At 52.4% G+C, this 21,471-nt stretch overlaps 2 protein-coding genes across 2 annotated transcripts in view; one reads left to right on the forward strand and one right to left on the reverse strand.

The window, feature by feature from the left end:
- The window catches only part of LOC141988532 (integrin alpha-D-like), a 21,145-nt gene extending 4,629 nt beyond the window's left edge, over window positions 1-16,516 (forward strand). The window contains exons 7-26 of the mRNA XM_074954327.1: window positions 992-1,142; window positions 3,193-3,341; window positions 4,788-4,928; window positions 5,228-5,434; window positions 5,568-5,698; window positions 8,120-8,277; window positions 8,449-8,603; window positions 8,770-8,901; window positions 9,519-9,592; window positions 9,853-9,994; window positions 10,397-10,510; window positions 11,060-11,139; window positions 11,298-11,381; window positions 11,660-11,738; window positions 11,981-12,088; window positions 12,331-12,414; window positions 12,561-12,674; window positions 12,890-12,982; window positions 13,160-13,269; window positions 16,143-16,516. Of these exons, the coding sequence (XP_074810428.1) occupies window positions 992-1,142; window positions 3,193-3,341; window positions 4,788-4,928; window positions 5,228-5,434; window positions 5,568-5,698; window positions 8,120-8,277; window positions 8,449-8,603; window positions 8,770-8,901; window positions 9,519-9,592; window positions 9,853-9,994; window positions 10,397-10,510; window positions 11,060-11,139; window positions 11,298-11,381; window positions 11,660-11,738; window positions 11,981-12,088; window positions 12,331-12,414; window positions 12,561-12,674; window positions 12,890-12,982; window positions 13,160-13,234 (2,271 nt within the window). The 3' untranslated portion in view covers window positions 13,235-13,269; window positions 16,143-16,516. The remainder of the gene's footprint in view (window positions 1-991; window positions 1,143-3,192; window positions 3,342-4,787; window positions 4,929-5,227; window positions 5,435-5,567; window positions 5,699-8,119; window positions 8,278-8,448; window positions 8,604-8,769; window positions 8,902-9,518; window positions 9,593-9,852; window positions 9,995-10,396; window positions 10,511-11,059; window positions 11,140-11,297; window positions 11,382-11,659; window positions 11,739-11,980; window positions 12,089-12,330; window positions 12,415-12,560; window positions 12,675-12,889; window positions 12,983-13,159; window positions 13,270-16,142) is intronic.
- The window catches only part of LOC141988522 (uncharacterized), a 329,702-nt gene that overhangs the window by 225,157 nt on the left and 83,074 nt on the right, over window positions 1-21,471 (reverse strand). The window lies entirely within an intron of this gene.

A 21,471-nucleotide genomic window follows, 5' to 3' on the forward strand; every position in this document is an offset into this window, starting at 1 on the left:
TCAGTGCGGGGCATTATGGGGCTGAAGCCCCACCGCCTGGGGCCAACAGCTGGAGCCTCAGGCTATGTAAGCCACACAGTGCCTATATGGACACTGCATCAACCTAACTACATTGACCTAAAACAACGCCTCTTATGGAAGTAGAGTTATGAAGTTGGTGTAGCGGGTGAGTTTCATGGGTGGGAGCTACATTTTAGTGTAGCCACTTACAGAGTTAGGTCGACGTAAGTCCTACATCAACAAACTCGGGTTTAGAGTCATAGATTCCCAGGCCAGAAGGGACTTTTGCAATGATCTAGTCTGAGCTGCTGTGTAGCACAGGCCAGAGAACTGACCCCAATAATCCCTGTTGGAACCAGAGCAAATCTTTTAGAAAACCAGCCAGTCTTGAGATAAAAATTGCCAGGGATGGAGAATCCACCACGGCCTGTGGTGAGCTGCTCCAATGGTTAATTCCCCTCATGGTTAAACTTGACACCTTCTTTCCAAAAGGAATGGGTGTAAATTCCACTTCCAGCCATTGGATCTTGTTCAACCTTTGTCTGCTGTTTACGTCGGGCCCAGCGACGGGGAGGTGTCTGACTCCACTGCTGAACCGACTGCACACAACCCACCCGGACTAGTGTGGTGGTCCCAGCCCTTCACCCCTTGCCCCGAGGCGTCCCCCGGAGACATTGCCCGCACTCACCCCTCACTATGACCTGGAGGTTGAGTCATGCTGGGCCCCAGAGCGCTGACAATCCCCATGGCAAGGAGACCCCTGTGCCCCGCTGCTGGTTCAACCGACACAACTCGGTGCTGAAATGAGGCAGGCTCCATAACTCCAGGCTCCAGCGGCCCCCCACTCACTGGAGGAGCACATGGCGCTGGCTGAGCTGTGCCTCTAGAGGGCCCAGCAGAGTTCGGGGCGGGTGGGTGTTGGTCCAGGGCTGCCGGCTGTGACTGATGCCAATGCCCTGGTCTCCCCTGTACCTCCCTCTACTCCGTGAAGGTCGGCGAGGCCTTCTCCAGTGATACTGCCCAACAGGAGCTCCAGGAGATCGCCTCTGAGCCCACCAACGAGCACGTCTTCCGGGTGGACAATTTCGACACCCTCCAGGGCATCCAGAGCCAGCTGCAGGAGAAGATCTTCACCTGCAAAGGTAACAGAGCTGGGGCAGGGGCCGCAGGAGCCCTGGGGCTTTAGAATGGGTTCTCAAGGTCGAGATGGCCAGCATATTGGGCTGCATTAGTAGGAGCATTGGCAGCAGATCGAGGGAACTAATTATTCCCCTCTATTTGGCACTGGTGAGGCCACATCTGGAATATTGCGTCCAGTTTTGGGCCCCCCACTACAGAAAGGATGTGGGCAAATTGGAAAGAGTCCAGCGGAGGTCAACAAAAATGGTTAGGGGCACATGACTTATGAGGAGAGGCTGAGGGGACTGGGGTTATTTAGTCTGCAGAAGAGAAGAGTGAGGGGGGATTTGATAGCAGCCTTCAACTACCTGAAGGGGGGTTCCAAAGCGGATGGAGCTTGTCTGTTCTCAGTGGTGGCAGATGACAGAACAAGGACCAATGGTCTCAAGTTGCAGTGCGGGAGGTCTAGGTTGGATATTAGGAAACACTCTTTCACTAGGAGAGAGGTGAAGCACTGGAATGGGTTACCTAGGGAGGTGGTGGAATCTCCATGCTTAGAGGTTTGTAAGGCCCGGCTTGACAAATCCCTGGCTGGGATGATTTCGTTGGGTATTGGTCCTGCTTTGAGCAGGGGGTTGGACTAGATGACCTCCTGAGGTCTCTTCCAACCCTAATCTTCTATGATTCTGTGGGACGGGGAGCTGCTGGGAATCCAGAGCTGGGAGTGGTGAGAGCCTATGAGTAGTACGATGGGATATACCTGTACGGGAGCAGTGGGTAGCTGAGTTTCATCAACATACCCAGAACCTCTGGGGACATGAATGATGCTTCCCTCGGTAAGAACAAACCCAAAGATTTCCCCTTACCTATTTAAACAGCCCCTGCTCCTCACCCCAGAGGTGGCTGCCTCTTCGTTCTGGGAAAGGGATCTCTGTGTAGCACTGTTTATGACACCTGACACCCCAATATTCACCACTGTCATGTAATTAGGATATTTTTTGTACAAAGTATGTCTTGTGAGGGATTATTCTAAAAGTCTTGGTCTGCTAAACATTCATCTCATTGGATTGTATGTGTTATCGTTCTATGTGAAGTTATGGAATTTGGCTACATATGTGCTACTGAAACGTGTGGCGAGGTTCACAACACCCACAAGCAGCCTTTCAAGTACAACAGTAAGAAGGCCAAAGAGTGTTAATGGCTTATTGAGGAAATGCATATAAGCACATGGATTACCCCAGGAACTGGGTACAATACAAACCTCTCAGAGATAGCACTACACAATTGGAACTATTTGTCCCAGGTCAGAGAAAAAGAGCTTTCCAATGAGTGGGAAGAAGATATAAAAAGTGGACAATGATATCATGGGGGACATCACTCTCCCTACAACAATACACCTGGAAATATCTGAGGGGCAAGGATTGAACTGTGGGAAGTGCTGGTCCCAGGATAGAGGAATTTTTAGCCTGAGTATGAAAACCTGGGAAAGCCAAGGCAACTTGTGCCTTAAGAATGTGCTGCCTGTTTATCACTTAGGGTGAGAATCTCCTTATTTGTATCCTACCTATCTAGTGTGTTATGATCAGTTTGCAGGTTTTATTTATTTATTAAGGTAATCTGCTTTGTTCTGTTTGCTTTCCCTTATAATCACTTACAATTAACCTTTTGGGGGGGGGTGAAAGAAGCTGTGCACATCTCTCTCCACATTGAGGGAGAGGGTGAATTTTTAGGAGCTTGCACTGTGCAGATCTCTCTGTACAGTGTAAGACATTATTGTTTCGAGTTTATTGCCCAAAAGGATGTGTACGTGAGTTCCAGGTGAGTCCTCTCACGTAAAGCTGACTTCAGTCTGTGTCTGCAGCTGGGTGTGGCCCTTTCTGTGTGTGTGTGCTGCACGAGACTGGAGAGCCTAATTCAGCAAAACAGGGAGAGGGAATCCAGGCTGGTGGAGCAGGAGAGGCTCAGTGAAAACCCAATACATCAAGTGGCATCCCAGACAGGGTGGTCCAACCCATCACACTGTTGAATGGCTGTTTCCCATGTCACCTCCCCATGTCTCTCTTTTCCTTTGAGGTTATTCATCTCAGGTCATCACAGCCAATGGGAAGAGCACCTACATGGTCGGGATCCCTCACTGCCAACGCACCGGCAAAGTCATCCTGTTCAGCCAAGATACCAAGGATGGGGAATGGACACCCAGATCAGAGCTGTCGGGAGAGCAGGTATGGGGAGTGTTACAGGTAATGTGGATTGTGGGTGTGAAAGAAGGAGAGCACTGGAGGAAGCCTGTAAGCTTTTGACATCGTGCAATATTTGTGTTTGGCTTCACCTTCAGGAACGATTCGGTCAGAGAGCCTCAGGAAGGGATAAACTTGACTGGTTTAGAGAACTGCACCACAGCTGACATTCAGCATCTTTCCAATAATCCACTTCTGTTACCTTCACTTACAGTTTAGACGGAACTCATAAGGTGGCCCAGACCCACCAAGGGACTTAGGCATTGTGATGCTGCATGGAGGCACCTGCCTCTGCCCATGATCGATGAATGGGGGGAGGGGAGAGAGAGACACGGGCCCTCTTCACCTACCCCACATGTGGGGTCTCATCCAATAGGCATGCTCAGAGCTGCCAAGATATTCACAAACCAGCTGGAGGAGACAAAGTGAGGTTTCCCTTATAGCCTGGGGGTTAGAGTCCTCACCTAGGACGCGGGTGACCCATGGTTCAAATCCCTGCTTTGCCTGATTAAGAAGAAGGATTTAACCATGTAGCTGTCCTCTCTCAGGCTGTGGGGTGGTTGTGATTTGCATATGTTCTGTGGCCCAACTGATACTTAATTACTCAATTAACAGGGGAGACTGAGGGAGTCCACATCAGACTATCCCATAGCTTAGGGGTTAGAGCACTGAACTGAGAACTGAACTGAGAAATAGCAGGGTCCTATTCAATTCCTTCTCCTCTGATGACACCTACCAGAGGAGGAGTTAGATGGAGGAGCGCCTGTCTTCCCCGAGTTTGTGGACCATGCTGGGATGGCGGGGGGAGGGGGAAATGGGCACCGGGCAACTGCATGTTTAGAGTAAGACAGTAAGGCACAAGCCCTGCCATTGAGACAGCAACAAAGGAGCTTCTGCTGCAAAAACGTAGGCACCAAGTCAGTTTAGGCACCTACAGGGGTCAGCAGTAGCCAGGCAGAGGTTTTGCGGCTCACAGAGGCAGTTAAGTCCGGGGGGTTAAGCACATACGTACCTTTGTGGATCTAGGCTGGAGAGACTCAGGCAAGGAAATAACATTACTAGTGATATTAACAGTGCCTGAAAAAGATCACACTGTACTAACAAAGTGAATTTCTCTAAAATCCAATTGCCTATTCGTGCCACTTACAACAGTGGCTCAGTCAGTGATGAACTTGACTTGTGATAGCCCAGCCTCTAAAAAGAATTGCACCACAGTTAGCATTCAGCATCCCCATCCCTTCAAGATCTAGCTGCCTGTCTGTTCAAGAACACTTACAGAGATAGCCCCACCAGCTGCACTTTGGGAGGGTGAGGCTAAAGATGGAGTGGACATTGGGACTGAATCCTTATCCCCAGAGGGTGGGAAGGGTCTCAGTGGGAGAAGAAGCAGGAGTTGACTAAATTGAGGGGGTGGATTATCTGCCTCTCCAGATTGGCTCATATTTCGGGTGTACACTGTGCACTGTGGACCTCAACAGAGATGGGAACACGGACCTAGTTCTAATTGGAGCCCCCATGTACCATACACCCCTGAATGGAGGACGGGTCTATATCTGCCTGATCGACTTGCTGGTAAGAAAGAGGAGCGCAGCACTGGGGAAGATGGGTGGCCTGGGGTTCTTGTTTGCCTGGACTGCCGTGATGCTTTGATAATTAGTATTGCAGTGGTGGGCATGGTGCTCCAGGAAGCGGGGTAGAGGCTCAGTAGGGGGCGCTCTTCCCTCCCAGTCAGTTCTGGCCCCAGTGCCCCAGAGTTGGGGGCGGGGCACACTGTGCTGCAGAGAGAGGAAAAGGAGCTTGCTAGGGATCACTCTCTGATGACAGCAAGTGCTGATCCTTTCTCCATGTGTCTTTTTGGATTGGGCCTGCAGGGGACGACGATGTTCTGCAACAAGACACTACATGGGCAGACGGGGGAAGTGTCTGGGCGCTTCGGGGCCAGCATGTCTGAAATCGGGGACATCAGCGGGGACGGACACACGGATGTGGCCATTGGGGCTCCCATGGAGAATGACAATCATGGGGCCTTGTACATCTTCCATGGGGAAAAGGGAGGCCTCAGTCCCCAGTACAGACAGGTGAGCCCAGCTCCTGTGGGGAGGGGTCAGTACACAGCCCTGAAGGGACACCATGGAGCCCACAGCCCCTTAGTGCCCATTATACAGTGTACTCACCCCTTCTGCATCCCTTATTGCTCTCTCTGCCCTACAGCGCATCGAGGGGTCACAGTTTCCCAGCAGGCTGCACTACTTTGGCCAGGCCGTCAGTGGTGGGACAGATCTGACGGGGGATGGACTGCCGGACATCGCGGTGGGGGCACAAGGGCAGGTCCTGCTGCTGAGGTAAATAACTCTGTGTCGTTGCGCTGCTCCAAACGACAATCTCAGGCCTTGTCTACACTAAAGCATATTTTTGATATAAATTATTCCAGCGATCTGAAAGTGTAACAATTTCATCGCTATTCCATGTCCACACTGCGGTCCTCGTGTCAGCAGAGCACACCCACACTTGGTGCAGTCGCACTGAGAGTGAGAGCAGTGCACTGCGGGTACCTATCTCAGTGTGCGACTCGCCACATTCCACAGCTCGGTGTTGTGTGATGGTGGAGTGGATCACAGTGCATCATGGGTATGGAATCAATGCCCCATGATGCAGTTCTTTCCGTCACAGCAGTCTATGGGCTTTTGACTGCATTCTGTGGCATTTTTCAATGGTTCTTGTTTACTGTGAGCCTGCCACCTCCGTCTGAAAAGATGGATCCTGCACTGATCTGTGCTGTTGTGATAACTATTGCGAACAAATCGTGGATGGTCATGCAGTATATCATGAGCTCCCAATCTGAACAGGAACTAGAGATGCCTGACCTGCTCTGTGCCATGGAAAGAAACAACACAGATTACTTTTGGCATTCATGGAGCAGCTGAACACAGTGGACTGTCACTTTTGAGCTTGGGAAACAAGCACTGAGTGGTGGGATCACACTGTTATGCAGCTCTGAGATGACGAGCCGTGGGTGCAGAACTTTCGGAGGCAGAAAACCACCTTCCTGGGACTGTGTACGGAGCTCACCCCAGCCCTGCAGTGCAAGGACACCAAAGTGAGAGCTGCCCTCTCGGTGGAGAAGTGCGTGGCAATTGCAGTGTGGAAGCTGGTGTCCCTGGACTGCTACCAGTTGGTTGTGAATCAGTTTGAAGTGGTGAAGTCGATTGCAGGGGCTGCATTAATGCAAGTACGCAGGGCAATTAATTGAATCTTGCTATGAAGGACCATGACTCTTGGCAATGTACGTGAAATAGTGAATGGTTTTGTAGAAATGGGATTCCCTAACTGCGGCAGGGTAATAGATGGAATGCATATTCCAATTTTGGCCATGGACCATCTTGTGATGGAGTACATCAACAGAAAGGGGTACTTCTCCATGTTATTTCAGGCACCTGTAGATCACTGTGGGTGTTTTGCTGACATCAACGTGGGATGGTCTGGGAAGGTGCATGACGTGCGCATCTTCAGAAGCACCGGCCTGCACAGAAAGCTGCAAGCAGGGACTTTCTTTCCAGACCAAAAGATTCCAGTGGGGGATGCTAAAATGCCCATCGTGATCCTGCTAGACCCAGCATATCCCTTACTCCCATGGCTCATGGAGCCTTAAATGGGAAACCTGGAGCGCAGCAAGGAGCTCTTCAACAGCAGACTGAGTAGGTGCAGAATGACTGTGGAATGTGCCTTTGGCACATTAAAAGTAGGCTGGCGATGCCTATAGGGAAGGTTAGATCTTAGTGAGGAAAACATTCCAATGGTCAGAGCTGCCTGTGGGGCTTAGGGTGAAAAGCTTGCCTGGGGTGGAGTGCTGAGCCAGATCACCTGGCGGCTGATTTTGAGCATCCAGATACCATGGCTATTGGAGGGGCACAATGAGGGCTATTGGAAACAGGGAGGCTTTGAGGCAACATTTTGAGAATGAGAACCAGTAATCTGCCACGCTTCATTAAGCTCAGTTATCTGTAGTGTAGACCAGGATGCACACAGTAGCAATACATTGTGTGTGTGTGTGTGTGTGTCTCTCTCTCTCTGTACTGGAGAAAGGCACAATCATCGCTTTGCTGCAGGGCCGGCGAGTTGCATGAGCCCGTGGTGCTCGAGCTCCAGGAATATTCTGGGCCTGGGGGCCCGGCTCCACCAAAGTTTGGGTCCGAGTTCCACCGCTGCCCCCACACGCCTCCCCGGTTCCTCCTCTTGGCTGAGGTGGGGCTGAGGGCAGGGGAGTGCTGGTGCAGGGGTGGTGGTGTTCAGGGCACTGTGGATTTGTGTGTGAGGGTGCTGGACATCACGTGTCTGGGGAGTGCGGTGTCGGGGGGCTGTGTGGCACCCCAAACCCCCTCCTACTCCCAAACTCCCTCCCAGAACTGGCACCCCCTCCTGAACCCATACGCTCTGCCCCAGCCCAGAGCCCACACCCAGCACCCAAACTCCCTTCCAGAGCCTTAGGCAGGTATGTTTGTGTGGCGGGGTGGGGGTGGGGGTGGAGGAGGACAGGACTTGGACCTGTTCTGGGCACCACCAAAAATTATACAAACCTGCTGCCCCTGCTTGGCTGCTCTCTTCTCTGCCTCCCAGCGTCTCCTCTAGCAGAGCTCTATATCCATAACTTGTCTCCATGGGGTGCTGTGAGCACCTCCAGGCTGGGTGGGAGGCTCAGGGGAGGGAGGGGTCCTGGCCCCATTGCAGAGAGCAGCTGGGTGATGGTTCTGTTCCCCCCATGGCAGGTCCCGGCCGGTGCTCAGAGTCAGGGTCTCCATCAGCTTCCAACCCCCAACAATCCCCACCTCGGCCTTCGACTGCCAAGGGCAGGAGCAGCTCAACACAGAGGCCAGCAGGGCAGAGATCTGCTTCACCATCACTAAGAGCACCATGGACAGCCTAGGTCAGGCCATACCCCCCGACCCCCCGTTCCCTTGCACTCTGAGCCAGCCAGTTCCCTGCCCTGGAGATGGACTGGAGCTAGTGCCCCGTAGAGGGGAAAGGCCCCATGTCCCATTTCCCCTTTAGGTTCCCACTCTGTCTCTCTCTGTCCCTCATTTCCCCTCCCCCATAGGTGACAGGATCTCCAGCACCATCCAGTACAGCCTGGCCCTGGACCCCGGGCGGACTAATATCCGAGTCACCTTCGACTTCACCAGCCCTGTCCTGAGCAGGGAGCTGCGGCTCGGCATCGAGATGAGATGTGAGACATACCGGATAACGTTTCCTGTGAGTGTGGGGGAGTCCTAATTTCTTCCCCTTCCACTGTGTCTGCCCCTCCAACTCTGCCCCTCGCATCCAAATCATCCAGAGAACAAACCTCTCTCCGGGTCCCACCCAGCGCCCAGCCCCCCGTTACCCTTCAGGGGCCCGACATGTCTCTCTGTCTCCCCAGCTCTGCCCAGAGAACACCCTGACCCCCATCACCCTGAATCTCAACTGCACCCTGACGGGGGATCCCATCGCTGCTGCCAGCCACCTCAGACCCATCCTGAGCGAGGACTCTGCACTGGTGTCTGCAGGCTTGGTAAGGTGCCAAAGCCGGGCCCCGCGGTGGGTCTGCTGCAGGGATCGAACCAGTGACGTTGGCATTCCAAAGTGAGAGACTGCAAAGTTCAGAGCCAGCAGCAGCTTCCTAAACCCCTTACAGAGTGCAGGCACTGGAGGGCGACAGAGACGAGGCCGAGTTTGCCTTGGCTACGGACCTGTCTCCGCTGGGTGGGAACATTCCAATTTCTCCTCAAAGTTCCCAAAATTTCTGTCCAAAAACCAAAATATTTTTGGCTAAAAACATGATTTTTGCTGAAAATTTTTCAAAACTTATTTTGGCCAGAGCCCCTTAGAGGGGAAAGGCCCCATGCTCTGTTCCCCATCCCTCCGCGAGCCAGGCAGGCCCCCTGCCCTGGCACCCCTAGAACTGTGATACTTTTTCTGGCCAGAGCCGGGAGGGGAAGGGGGAGGGGGGGTTTGGGTGAGTGGGTGGGTGGCAAGGGCAGGGCAGATGATGGGTTCAGCTGTCCCCTGTGCAGGGGACTGGGAGGTGCTGGGGTAACTGGAGGGCCCCTGCGTCCCTGCAGTGTCGCTCTGGCAGATGGTGCTGCAGCCCTCTCCCCATTGACCCCTGCCCTCCTGGCCTCCCCCCAGCTCCCATTTCAGAAGGACTGTGGCATGGATGGCCGCTGCGATGACCAGTTAGGAGTCTCCTTCAATTTCTCTGGGTAAGTTACCGAATCCTCCCCACAAAAACACCCGCCATGGGGGGACCCGTCCAGCTTGATCACAGTTTGGATTTCCAGTGCTGATGGATCCTGGGTGGGGGGCACTGCTGTGGCGAAGATTGCAGCACTGGGGTCCCTGCCTGGGCACTGTTTCAGGAAGCTCGCAGCACTGGGGTCCCTGGCGGGGCACTGCTAGAGGAAGTTCACAGAGCAGCCAGGGCACTGCCCTGAGGAAGCTCACCCCTTTGTCTCCCCCTTAGCTTGAGCACCCTGGTGGTGGGCATCAGCCCTGAACTCAACATCACCGTCTCCATCGAGAACCGCGGGGAGAATTCCTACAGCACCACGGTGCGGTTCTTCTACCCGGCCGCGCTGTCCTACCGCCGGGTCCTGCTGCTCCAGGTACCCCAACGCACCAGGCATGAGGGGCAGGCTCTGCAGCGGGGAGCCGTGCTGCAGAGAGTGGGCAGGGGACTTGGCAGGGGATGCTGCTCTGCAGGGAGCAGGTGGGGGTCTCCGCAGGGGGCACCATGCAGGAGGGAGTGGGCTGGGAACTCAGTTTGGAGCGTCGTGCTGCAGGGAGTGGGTGAGGGCTTGGCAGGTGGTGTCGTGATGCAAGGAGAGGGCAGGGGGCTCAGCAGCGGGCGCTGTGCTGCAGGGAGTGGTCAGGGGATCAGCAGGGGGCGCTGTGCCACAGGGAGCGGGTAGGGGGCTCAGCACCGGGTTCTGTGCTCCAGGGAGGAGATGGGGGACTCAGCAGGGGTCTGTGGCCCCCTGTCTCACTGGCTGGTCGCCTGTGCTCAGTCTAACAGGAGGGCCCTGGCCGTTAAGTGCAGCTCAGCCGTGGGCTCAGAGGAACAATCTCAAAGGAACAGCACCTGCCACATCAACCACCCCATCTTCTGGAGCGGGGCCGAGGTAGGGACGGGCCCTGGCCTGTGGACTCCCCAGGGGTGAGCCCAGCTGGGAGCAGAGAGGGGCAGTTCCCAGGAGTCAGCCCAGCCCGTGACAAGCGATGTGCTGGGGAAAGTGCCCGGGGGAGCCGGGAGAATCAGTGCAAATAGAGCCCTGAAATCACGCCGGGGCTGGGGTCCGGCCCTGCTGGGGCTGGAAGCCAAGGGCCAGACTTGGGGGGCTGGAAATCAGGCTTCACTGGTGGAGAAAAAACAAAGGGAGGGGCTGTTGCCTTCCTCATTTGGGGTCTTTAAAATGACGGTGAATGGGGTGTTGCCATGGCATGGAGCCGGCTGAGATCTCTGGACCCCAAACCAGGTTAACGCTGTTTAATGTTGGACAGGGACAGGGTCATGTTAACACCATTTGCCGCTCTGGGACCATTTGTTCTAAGTTCATACAAAAGCCCCCCACCGTCCTCCGTGCCTGCCCCGCCCCCGCAGTCTCTGGCAGTTCCCCAGGCCCTGAGCCCACTGGTTCTCTCACCCCCCCCCACCCCGGTGTGTTTTCCAGGCCATCTTTGTCACCACTTTTGCTGTCTCCTCTGAAGCCGACCTGGGGGACAGGCTGCAGATCACGGCCACTGCCAGCAGGTGAGGGGGCCGTGCAGGGCCAGGGGTGGGGTGGGGGGGCAGTGGGAATGGGCCATGCATGGAGCAGGACGATGCAGAGGCCTGTGGTGCAGCCTCCCTGCACAGTTAACTGGCTCCATCTCCTCACATCTCTCCCCTTTGCCCTCCCCTCCCCCCAGTGACAATTGCGGCCCCATCACCGAGCGCATGATTCACCGGGCGGAGCTGCCGGTCAAGTACGGCATCTTCATCATCCTCACCAGGTAGGTCCGTGCGGAGACAGAGGGGAGAGCGCCCCCTGCTGGGCCCCCTGTTCCCTGCAGCACAGCGCCCCCTATTGAGCTCTTCCCTGAAGCACAGTGACCCTAGCGCCGCACAGGGTCGTAGGTGCCAGCGCTGACTGCAAGGGGAGAGTGCCCCCTACTGAGCCCTTCCCTGTAGCACAGCGCCCCCTTCTGGACATGACACCCCACCGCCACTCTCCAGCCCCATCCAGCACACTCCCGTCTCTCTCCTTCCTTCCGTCCTTTTCCTCCCCCAGCCTCGAGGAGTCGACCAAGTACGTCAACTTCTCTGTCGAGGACGCAGGGACAAGTGTGCCAGTGACACATGGGTACGAGGTGAGGCCGGCGGCACAGAGCGCGAGGGGGGAGATGGGGCAAGAGGGAGGGAGTGGAAGTGGTCGAATGGGATCTAGTGGGTTAGTGCACGGAGGGGTGGGGGGTGCGCAGGGAGCCAGGACTCCTGGGTTCTATCCCCAGCTCTGGCCGGGGAGTGGGGTCTGAGGGTCAGAGCGGGGGCTGGGGATTAGAGCTCCTGGGTTCTCTTCCTGCATGCCCTGTAGAGAGTCTGTTTCTTTCAGGTCAAGAACCTGCGGCAGCGAAGTGTCCCCATCTCGGTCACGTTCCAGTTCCCCGTGGAGCTGAGCGGGGTCCGGGTGTGGGACGCCTCTGAGGTCGTCCCCTCCAAGGTACCTGCCTCTCCCTGCCCTTGTGTGTGTGAGATGGGCCCAGTGACACCTGCTCGGCCCTACAGCGCCCCCTGCTGGGACAGGCTGCCTGGGGGAGAACGACCTTCCCCAGGTCCTTCCCCAGCCCCTGAGCCAGCCAGTCCTGTGCCCTGGTGCCAGATTGGTGCTGGTGCCCCCTAGAGGGGAAAGGCCCCATGTCCCCTTCCCACCCCCGTTAACACCGTGTCTCTCTCCCTCCCCAGCCCCAGCTGGCTCAGTGCACCAGTGAGTCTGAAATGCCGGGTTCAAAGGACTTTGTGAAGCAGATGAGCGAGCGCCCTCTACTGGTGAGTATGGACCAGTGCGGATCCCAGTTGCTCTTCTCCCTCTGCACTAGCTCAGACAGCAAGTGCTATAGATAGACCCAGACCCTCATGGCCATGCTGAGCCCCTGCACCCCCTGCCTCACCCAGCGATATCCTTCCGCCCCCAGGACTGCTCCGTGGCCACCTGTAAGAAGATCCGGTGCAGAATCGCCTCCCTGGAAATGCGGCAACCGCTGGAGTTTATGATCAAAGGGAACGTCAGCTTCCAGTGGGTCTCCCAGGTACGAGAGCTGCCTCTGCCTCTCAGCAACAGGCGAGGGATCCCCCACATGTGAACAGCCCCGGTGCCCCTCCCCAGAGCTGGCTGCATCTCAGTGCCGGGCAAGGGATTGCTCCGATGTGAACAGCCTGTAAATTGCTCTGGGTCCCCCTGGGACAATGCTCCGGGCTGGTTTGTGTCATTTCTGGTGAGGGACGGTGAATTTCTCTGTTCCAGACTCAGCAGCAGAAAGTGAGTCTGGTGAGCGAGGCCTGGATTGAATACGAGGAGAAGAAATACACCCAGAAGGAGGGATTCGTCCAGCGCCAGGTACCAGAGTGACTGCGCCCGGGTTAGAGAGAGCATCGGCTAGTGGTTAGAGCTGGGAGCCAGGACTCCTGGGTCCTGTCCCTGCTCTGGGAGGAAGTGAGGTCTGGGGATTTAGAGCAGGGGTGGGTGATGGTGCCAGGACTCCTGGGTCCCCATCTCACACCTCTTCTCCCCCAGGTGCAGACGTTGGTGGAGCGCTCCGAGGTCTATAACTACCTGCCCATCATCGTGGGCAGCAGCGTGGGGGCCTGATCCTGCTGGCTCTCATCACCGCAGCCCTCTAGAAGGTGAGGGTGCAGGGCTTGGACCCCTTCCCCCACAGCCCATCACCCTGGGGGTGGGGCCTGTGGTTCTCCCAGCTGGTGGAGAAGGGGCAAGGGTCTTTCCTTCAGAGGTTCCCACAGCCTGTCCCTCCTCCTCCTCGACCATGGGCCTGTGTCTGTCTGGCTCTCACCATGTCCCCCGGCTGCCTCCTTCCAGTTCGGCTTCTTCAAGCACCAGTACAAGCAGATGATGGAGGACGCTTTGGAGGGCGAGGGGCCTCGCCTGACCCAGATTGCAACCGCTGGCAACTCCCCTGCTTCCGATGCCCCAAAACAATAGACCCCCATGCGCTCCCCTAGATGGGTCACAGAACCCCCAAATTTTAATTGCTGAAGCTGGGCACCCTCACTCTGCCCCCCTCCTTGTCCCCCTTCCCCCACAGGTACGAGTTGCCAATGTTGGCACCCCCCCCGGCTTTGCCTCCCTCTGGGTTGCTCCAGATCCACCCCCGCCCCCTTATGTTTGCCACCTCCAAGACATAGAAAGACTGGCCACTGCCCATCCCCAACCAACAAAAGAGATCCGAGTGCCAACTCGAGCTAATTGTTACTCAAATTAGGCTGGGCAGAATTCTATAAACCTTTTTATCATTTTAGTGGCGCACACTGAGGATACGTTCACAGGCATTTTTTTAGAACTCTATTGATTTACATTTTGATGTGGAAAATTGTGGGGTTTAAGCTTCCCACCCCCATTTTTATCAATTTAAATGATCACGGTTGTGGGAATTCGTGTGTGTCGGGGGTCAGGCCATATGTGACGGTCAGACTGTTATTTAGTGGCAGTCGAGGTTGAGATCCAGAAAGGTAAAGCTTTATAACGATGCTTGGAAGGACTGGATTTTTACTGGTAAATGTTGAATTCATCACACACAGGCAAACTGGGGGCAAAATATTTCCATTGCTAATAATCGAAATTTTCCTCTTGAGAACATATTGGAGTTAAGGCTATTTACTTTGTATATTTTGACACAAGATGTTCATAATTTGTGTTTGAAAAGTTATAAAATGTGACCTTTTAAAATCAACATTTGTTGTCTTTACAGAATTTGGGTTTGATTCCCCCTCCCCACCCCCAGTAATTTTCCACAACTAAAAATTTAAATGAATAAAAATCAAACAGTTTTGCTCAGAAATAAACAGTACTGTCCATGGAAACTATTTTAAAAAAGAATTCTGCCAAGCCTATTTATAACCTTTAAAAACACAAATTGTCAACATCACATGTCAAATTGTACAATGTAATTATCCTGAAAGCAGCCCCAGTGACACCCACACGGCCACAAGTTTTCTCGACAATAAGGTGGGACATTAGAAAATTCTCCAGGAACAGTTTTCTTTCTTTGTCTAGCTGCATGTTTTGATTGTGATCGACAGAAATGTTTTCCCTTGGTTTGGGGCGGTGCGCGGTGAAACTGATGATTGCTGACAATTACCACTAAAAATCTCAGTGTCCCAAGCTAAAACACGGAGTGACGGGCAACAAAAACGACCCCCAAAACCCCCAAACCTCTGCATAGGTTTTCCTGTGCTCTCTTAGGGAATGACAGATCCTCAGAGCGGCATTCTCCTGCCCTGGTGTGATACTAACAAATGCATAAAGGATGAACGGCGCTTCCCTTTGGGGAATAGAAGAGATGTTCAATGGTGAACAGGGGTGAGGCTCTGGCCCTTTTCCCCACATCTGTGACCACAGCTGTTCTTTCTGCCACGTAACTCAGGGAGCCCTTGCCTTGCCCATCATGAGCCCCCACACCCGGCGCCTCACAGGAGCTACAGCCCGGGAGGGAGCCTTCCCCCCAGCGTCCCCTCCCAGGAGACCCTGCCTCTCCCACCCTGCTCCTACCCCTCCCTGTTGGTGAGCTGTGAGTGAAGCTCACTACCTGGCACTGAGAGGAGCTGCCGTGGTTCGGCAGGCTGAGTAGGGCCAGCTGCGCTCCCAGCCACATGTCTTGCATGGTAGATACAAATTCACTGCACGGTGGCTGTCCATACTCATGTCCGGCAGAGGGACATCAAACCCCAAAACGTTAAATCTTTTCACTGGCAACAGGCAAGGCAGGACAAAAACCGGGCAGGCCAATTAAAAATCATCCAGGGGGCAGCATTATGTGGGACACTCCGGATCCATATCCTGATGCCCCTTGCTGAACTTGAAATCTCCCACCCAGAGCGTCCCTGGCAGGGCTGGGAGCCAGGACTCCTGGATTCTATCCCAGGAGCTGTGGAAGGGAGTGGGGTCTAGTGGGTTAGGGCAGGAGGCCCACTCTCGGCTGGCATCTGAGCCACGCTCGGCACAACGGTGGCCGGTTCTTGGCCGGCGTCTGAGCCACGCTCGCCACAGCGGGGGCCCTGATCTCAGCTGGGGCCTTGAGGTGCTACTGGGTTACTTCCAATAAATCCAAGCTCTCAGAGTCATTCACCTGTCTTGTCTGAAGTCTCAGGTCACTTCAAACTGTCTCTAAATACTGTGTGTGTGTGTTTGTGGGAGTGAAAGGGGCTGTGCTGTCCAAGCTTCTACACCACACAAGGAAATGAAATCACTTTTAAAACTGATTGAAAAGGAAAAAATAAATGTCTCTGTCCTACAGGGTTAGCGTGAGGAACTCCCTGCCACATGCAGTAATGAGGCTGGGACCAAATACGTTCCTGTATTCACACCCTATGTACTATTGTAATAATCTTTGTACAAAGTATGCCTTGTGAGAGTTATAATTCGAAAACTCACAAGTTGTTGATCAGTATTGTCCTGATAAGATATGTGTATCAACATTGTATGTAAAGTTTTATAAGATTTCCCTGTATTATGTTACTGACCCGTGTTCCCAACCCCACAGCCTTGCTCACGCAGAAGTTGGCAACCAGGTGTTGTCTTGAGAAAGGAATGTGCCTGCCTGAATTTGCATTTAATCAGTAAACCGTCATCAAGAAGGAAGGGAAACAAAGGAAGCTCAAAGGTGTGAGGAAAAGCCAGCTGTGAACATCCTTCCACAAAAACTCTGTGTGTCCTAGTCCGCAGCTGGAAATGTTTTTCAACAGTGGGACTGAAACTATAAAAAGGAGGGACAACCCCTCCTTCCCTGCCCATGGCATTCACTACACCTGAAGAGAGAAAGGAAGTATTCACTAGATGCTGAGGAAGAGGGTCTGATGTACACAGTTTGATCTGGAAGGCAGCTGAAAGCATGTGGTGAGAAACTTTGCTTGAAGAGGATATAGTTTAAGTTAGGCACTAGTAAACGTTTCATCTTTATTTTCTTTGTAACCATTTCTGACTTTTATTCCTCATTAGTTGGATTCACTTAAAATCTCTCATTGTAGTTAATAAATTTGTTTTATTGTTTTATCTAGTCTAGTGTGTTTGAATTGAAGTATCTGGGTAACTCTGTTTTGGGGTGGTAAATTGTGTGCACAGGAATAATCTTACAGGAATAATGGACTTAATATAATTTGTAGTGTCCAGGAGAGGGCTGGGCAGTACAGGACATAGATTTCTGGGAGAAAATCTAAGACTGGGTGTGTGTTGGGGTCACCCTGCTGTATAACCCAGGCTGGTGAGAGCCAGAGTGTAACTCAGGTGTGGTTGGCAGGCTGCAGTTACACACTGACACTCAGGGCTGGCTTGCATGCTCTTAGGCTGTTTGTGAGTGGCCCAGGTGGGAATTATTTCGGCGAGACTTTGTAAGACACCCAAGGCTGCAGGGCCGGGGGGTGACAGAGCTGCCCATTAGCCTGGATTGTACCCTGGCGTGCCAGAGATGTGTAAACAGGACTCTCACATGGGAGTAAAGGGGTTCTATTCTCTCAGTGTTTGGCACTGGCCTGACCGCTGTCGGAATGCTGTGTCCACTAAGCAGTGTGACATAATGTCTGTGCCACTTAGCAAAGACAAGAAGTTCAGGCACTTCAGTGCTATAAGGCCTATGTCATCACTGCCGTGACATAATTAATCTAAGCAGCCCATGGTGTATGCTCACCCACAGTCATTCCTCAAGCCTACTATGGGCTTTCAGGTCCTAGAGAAGTGTGTTTCCCAGTTAGTCTCATTAAAGTTCCTAAATTCCCATCCATCGTCTTGGTAGAGGGCTGGTGGGTTCATTTTGTGCCTCCTTAATGATAACATATCAAGACATTTTTTTCAAAGGAGCTCTTGTTTTTTTAAATAGCAAGTCTTCCAGCCGCACTCGACACCCCTACTCCCCCTCTGTAAAGCTGAGCTGGTCACTTGGCCTCTGATCTCCTTGCACCATAACAAAGACCTTGGAGGGCCGTGACAAGCATTCATAAAGTGCTCCATATAGTAAATCGTCATTAGGTTTAGTCCACAGGGATTGTTCTCTCCTTCTCTTTCTAGAACTATGTAAAATGAAAAAGGATGACCAAGAATAATGTTGGAAACTGCCCTTCTCCCCCATTTCCCATCCTGCTGATGAGTCTTCCCTGGTGCACCTAGTACAGAGCCTTGTGAGTTTTCTAAATCAAAGTTCTGTCTGGGGCTGGAGGCTTTTGGGATACATTTTAGGGAATACCTAGTGTACAAAAGTACAATGAGACGGGTTTTAGAGTACCCAAACTGCTCTCGTGCATTCAGCCTAGCCGGATGATTGTGTGTTGGGGCAGGGCAGGAGGACGAACTTGATTCCCCTTGGGAAAATGACAGTCACTGAAATATCCTTGGATATTCTCAGTTTCTGGTCTTTAGTCACTTCCTAGTCTGCCCAGGGTTTCTTTTTACAGTCTGAATGAAATGTATTCAAGTTGTAATCACAATCACCATGTGACATTGCACCTCATAATGCTTTACGGAAATATGCTTATGAATGTATATATGACTGTAACCGGGCGCAGACTCACCGGCGGCGCCCCCTGCTGGTCATCTCCAGGAATTAGCTCACCAGCCTCAAGAGCGCCTTCTTCAGGCCAGTGTCTCGCCTTGCTGCTGGCTCCCGTGTCCCTCCCAGGACCCCCAGTGCCCCTTTCACTGTGTGCTTCCCCTTGGCAGTACCCCACAGTTCTGGGTCTCCCTCTCCCAGGGGAACCGCCCACCCACTATCCCTACCTGGCCTCAGTTGTAGACTCCTTCCAGTCACCAGCTAGCCCCCACGCCCTGGGGCAGACTGCAGTATGAGCCACTCATCACAGCCAAGGTTGGGTTTGGACCTGCTGCCTCTGTCTAACCTTGGGCTGTCCCCTGCAACCCCAGTACCTGTTGGGCCTAATGCTAGGCAGCAGACTGAGGCTTTCCTGGCTGGAGCTCCCCAGCTCCTCAGGCCCTTCCCCAGCCCCGCTCTAATCTGGGTACTCTGCTTAGGTCCCCACAGCCAGGTCCCTCCTTCTCAGAAGCTAGAGAGAGTCTCTCTGGGCTTCTGGCTTACAGCCTTTATAGAGCCAGCTGAGCCCTGATTGGGCCATGGCCCCCACCAGCTGAGGCTGCTTCCCCAATCAGCCCTGCTGCCTTTCTTCTGGAGCAGCCCTCTCTCAGGGCTGTTTTAACCTATCTGGCGTCGAGCGGGTGTCCACCCCGCTACAATGACATAACTGGAATATGTTTTATGCTACATATGCCATGTAACATATCTCTGCAATGGTTATGATCTACTGAATATATTCATCCTATTTGTATGCATGTATCATTTTTGTATTTGAAATTATGAATACTTGTTTGATTTTGAGTAGCCTTAGTAAGGCATTTGGTCAGCTTCTTAAGAAAGGAATTTGCGAGTTAAGTGCCCAATCAAGAAACACTTAATGGACAATGGAACCTTAGAAGACTCCAATCTACATAAGGAGTCTACCTGGGGGCGTTCAAGGTAGCATGTGAACAATGGCTGCCACCTGTAAAGTTCTGAGTCATGCACGGACATGTGACTTGCCCACGGGACTCCAAAACTCCGTCTTGGAACTGAATTCTGGATAGGAGAGAGGAGGGGGTCTCCACCCACAAGAGAAAGTCTATTTAAGCACCTGGGAGATCCCTCCATTTTGTCTTCACCTGGCTTAAGAGATAGCCTCTCCATCCCCAAAGGATACCTGAAAGAAACTGGAAGAAAGGACAGTAACCACAGGGGTGTGAGTGACTACTAGACCCAGACTAGATGGAGGCTAGTCTGTAAAAGAAGCTTACTGGAACATCACTGAGGGTGAGATTTCTTCTGTAATCACGAAAAGAAAAGGAGTACTTGTGGCACCTTAGAGACTAACCAATTTATTTGAGCATAAGCTTTCGTGAGCTCACGAAAGCTTATGCTCAAATAAATTGGTTAGTCTCTAAGGTGCCACAAGTCCTCCTTTTCTTTTTGCGAATACAGACTAACATGGCTGTTACTCTGAAACCTTCTGTAATCACTTTCTTACAGTATTAGGATTAGACTTGCGTGTTTTATTTTATTTCGCATGGTAATTCACTTCGTTCTGTCTGTTATTACTTGGAACCACTTAAATCCTACTTTTTGTATTTTTTGTATTTTTACTTATTAATTAACCCAGAGTATGTATTAATACCTGGGGGGACAAACATTTGTGCATATCTTTCTATCAGTGTTATAGAGGGTGAACAATTTATGAGTTTACCCTGTATAAGCTTTATACAGGGCAAAATGCATTTATTTGGGGTTTGGACCCCATTCGGAGCTGGGCATCTGAGTGCTGGAGACAGGAACACTTCTTAAGCTGTTTTCAGTTAAGCCTGCAGCTTTTGGGGGATGTTGTTCAGACCTGGGTCTGTGTTTGTAGCAGGCTAGCATGCCTGGCACAACCAGGCAGGGCGCTGAAGTCCCAAGCTGCCAGGGAAAACGGGCTCAGAGGTAGTTTCAGCACATCAGGCAGCGATTCCCATGGGGGTTTCTGTGATCCAACCCGTCACAGTGGCGTAGTCGAGCAGGATCTGTGCACAGCTGATTGCTCTGAGATACTGGTAGTGATTTTAAGTGAGTTTTGGGTGTGGTGGCTGGAGAACAGACAAAGTGGTTACTGGTTTGTTATTTTCTGTTAGCTTATTTTGAGGAAGGGAATAGAAGCAGGAAAATCAGCAGCATGAGTGAGAGTGAGACTCAGAAAAAGCTAGAACTGCACAGGTTACAAATGGCTGAGAAAGAAAATGAACATAAAGGACAGATGGAATTAAAACAAATGGAAATGAATGCAGAGGCAGCCAGGGAAAAAAGAGCCCTGGAGTTGAGAGATCGAGAAATACAGGCCCAGATTGAGGCCCAGAAGCATGAACTGGCTGTTATGGAGTGGAAGAGACAAAACCCTCCAGCTGCTTGCTCCATGTCCCCAAAAATCCACAAATGGGAGTGACTGTGTCCACAGTATGATGGATCCAGTGATATTGCTGAACATTTTATCACCTTTGAGAGACTGTGCACCCTCCATGCAATCCCTGAAGATGAAAAGATGACCATATTGATAGCAAAATTGACTGGCAGAGCTCTGGACATATTCAGTAAGATGCCTATTGATGATGCTTCAAACTATGGTAAACTTGAGGAACTGGTTTTGAAACAGTTTCAGATTACACCTGAAACCTACAGGGTTAAATTCAGGAGTCTTAAGAGGGGATCTGGATTGAGTAATGTGGCTTAAGTAAATGAAATGAGAGATTTGTTAGATAAGTGGATGAGGGGAAAAGGCATTACAAGCTTGGAAGAAATGTGTGGTTTGGTTACTCAGGAACAATTCCTGAATATGTCCAGCGATGATGTAAAACAGTATTTGTGGGACAAAAAGGTAAATGCAGTGGGTGAATTAGCTGGGTCTGCAGACTCTTATGAGCAAATACAAGCTGCAATTAAACATAAACCACTGGCAGGGGGGTACAGAGTTGGGGAAAAGCAAAATCACCGTTTTGCCCCTGGGGAAAAGGAGGCTGGGCGTTCACCTCCCCATTCCCCTGTTATTCGCCTCAGGACTCCTGGACAACCAGGGGATCCCAGAAGGTGCTTTCACTGCAATTCCCCAGGGCAGCTGAAAAGCAGCTGTCCCAAATTAAAGGAGAGTAAACCTCCCTTGTCCCATGTTAGCTCGGTTACCCTCAGCCCTGAGACCCCAGAGGGTACTCCTACCTCTTATCACACCAGCTTGGTGGACATGGGGCCTGGTGAAGCCCCATGGAACACATCAAGGTTATCAAAATTGATGGCATAGAGTGACTGGGGTGGAGGGATA

The sequence above is a fragment of the Natator depressus genome, chromosome 6 (genome assembly GCF_965152275.1).
Source record: "Natator depressus isolate rNatDep1 chromosome 6, rNatDep2.hap1, whole genome shotgun sequence".
NCBI classification, from domain to species: Eukaryota; Metazoa; Chordata; order Testudines; family Cheloniidae; genus Natator; species Natator depressus.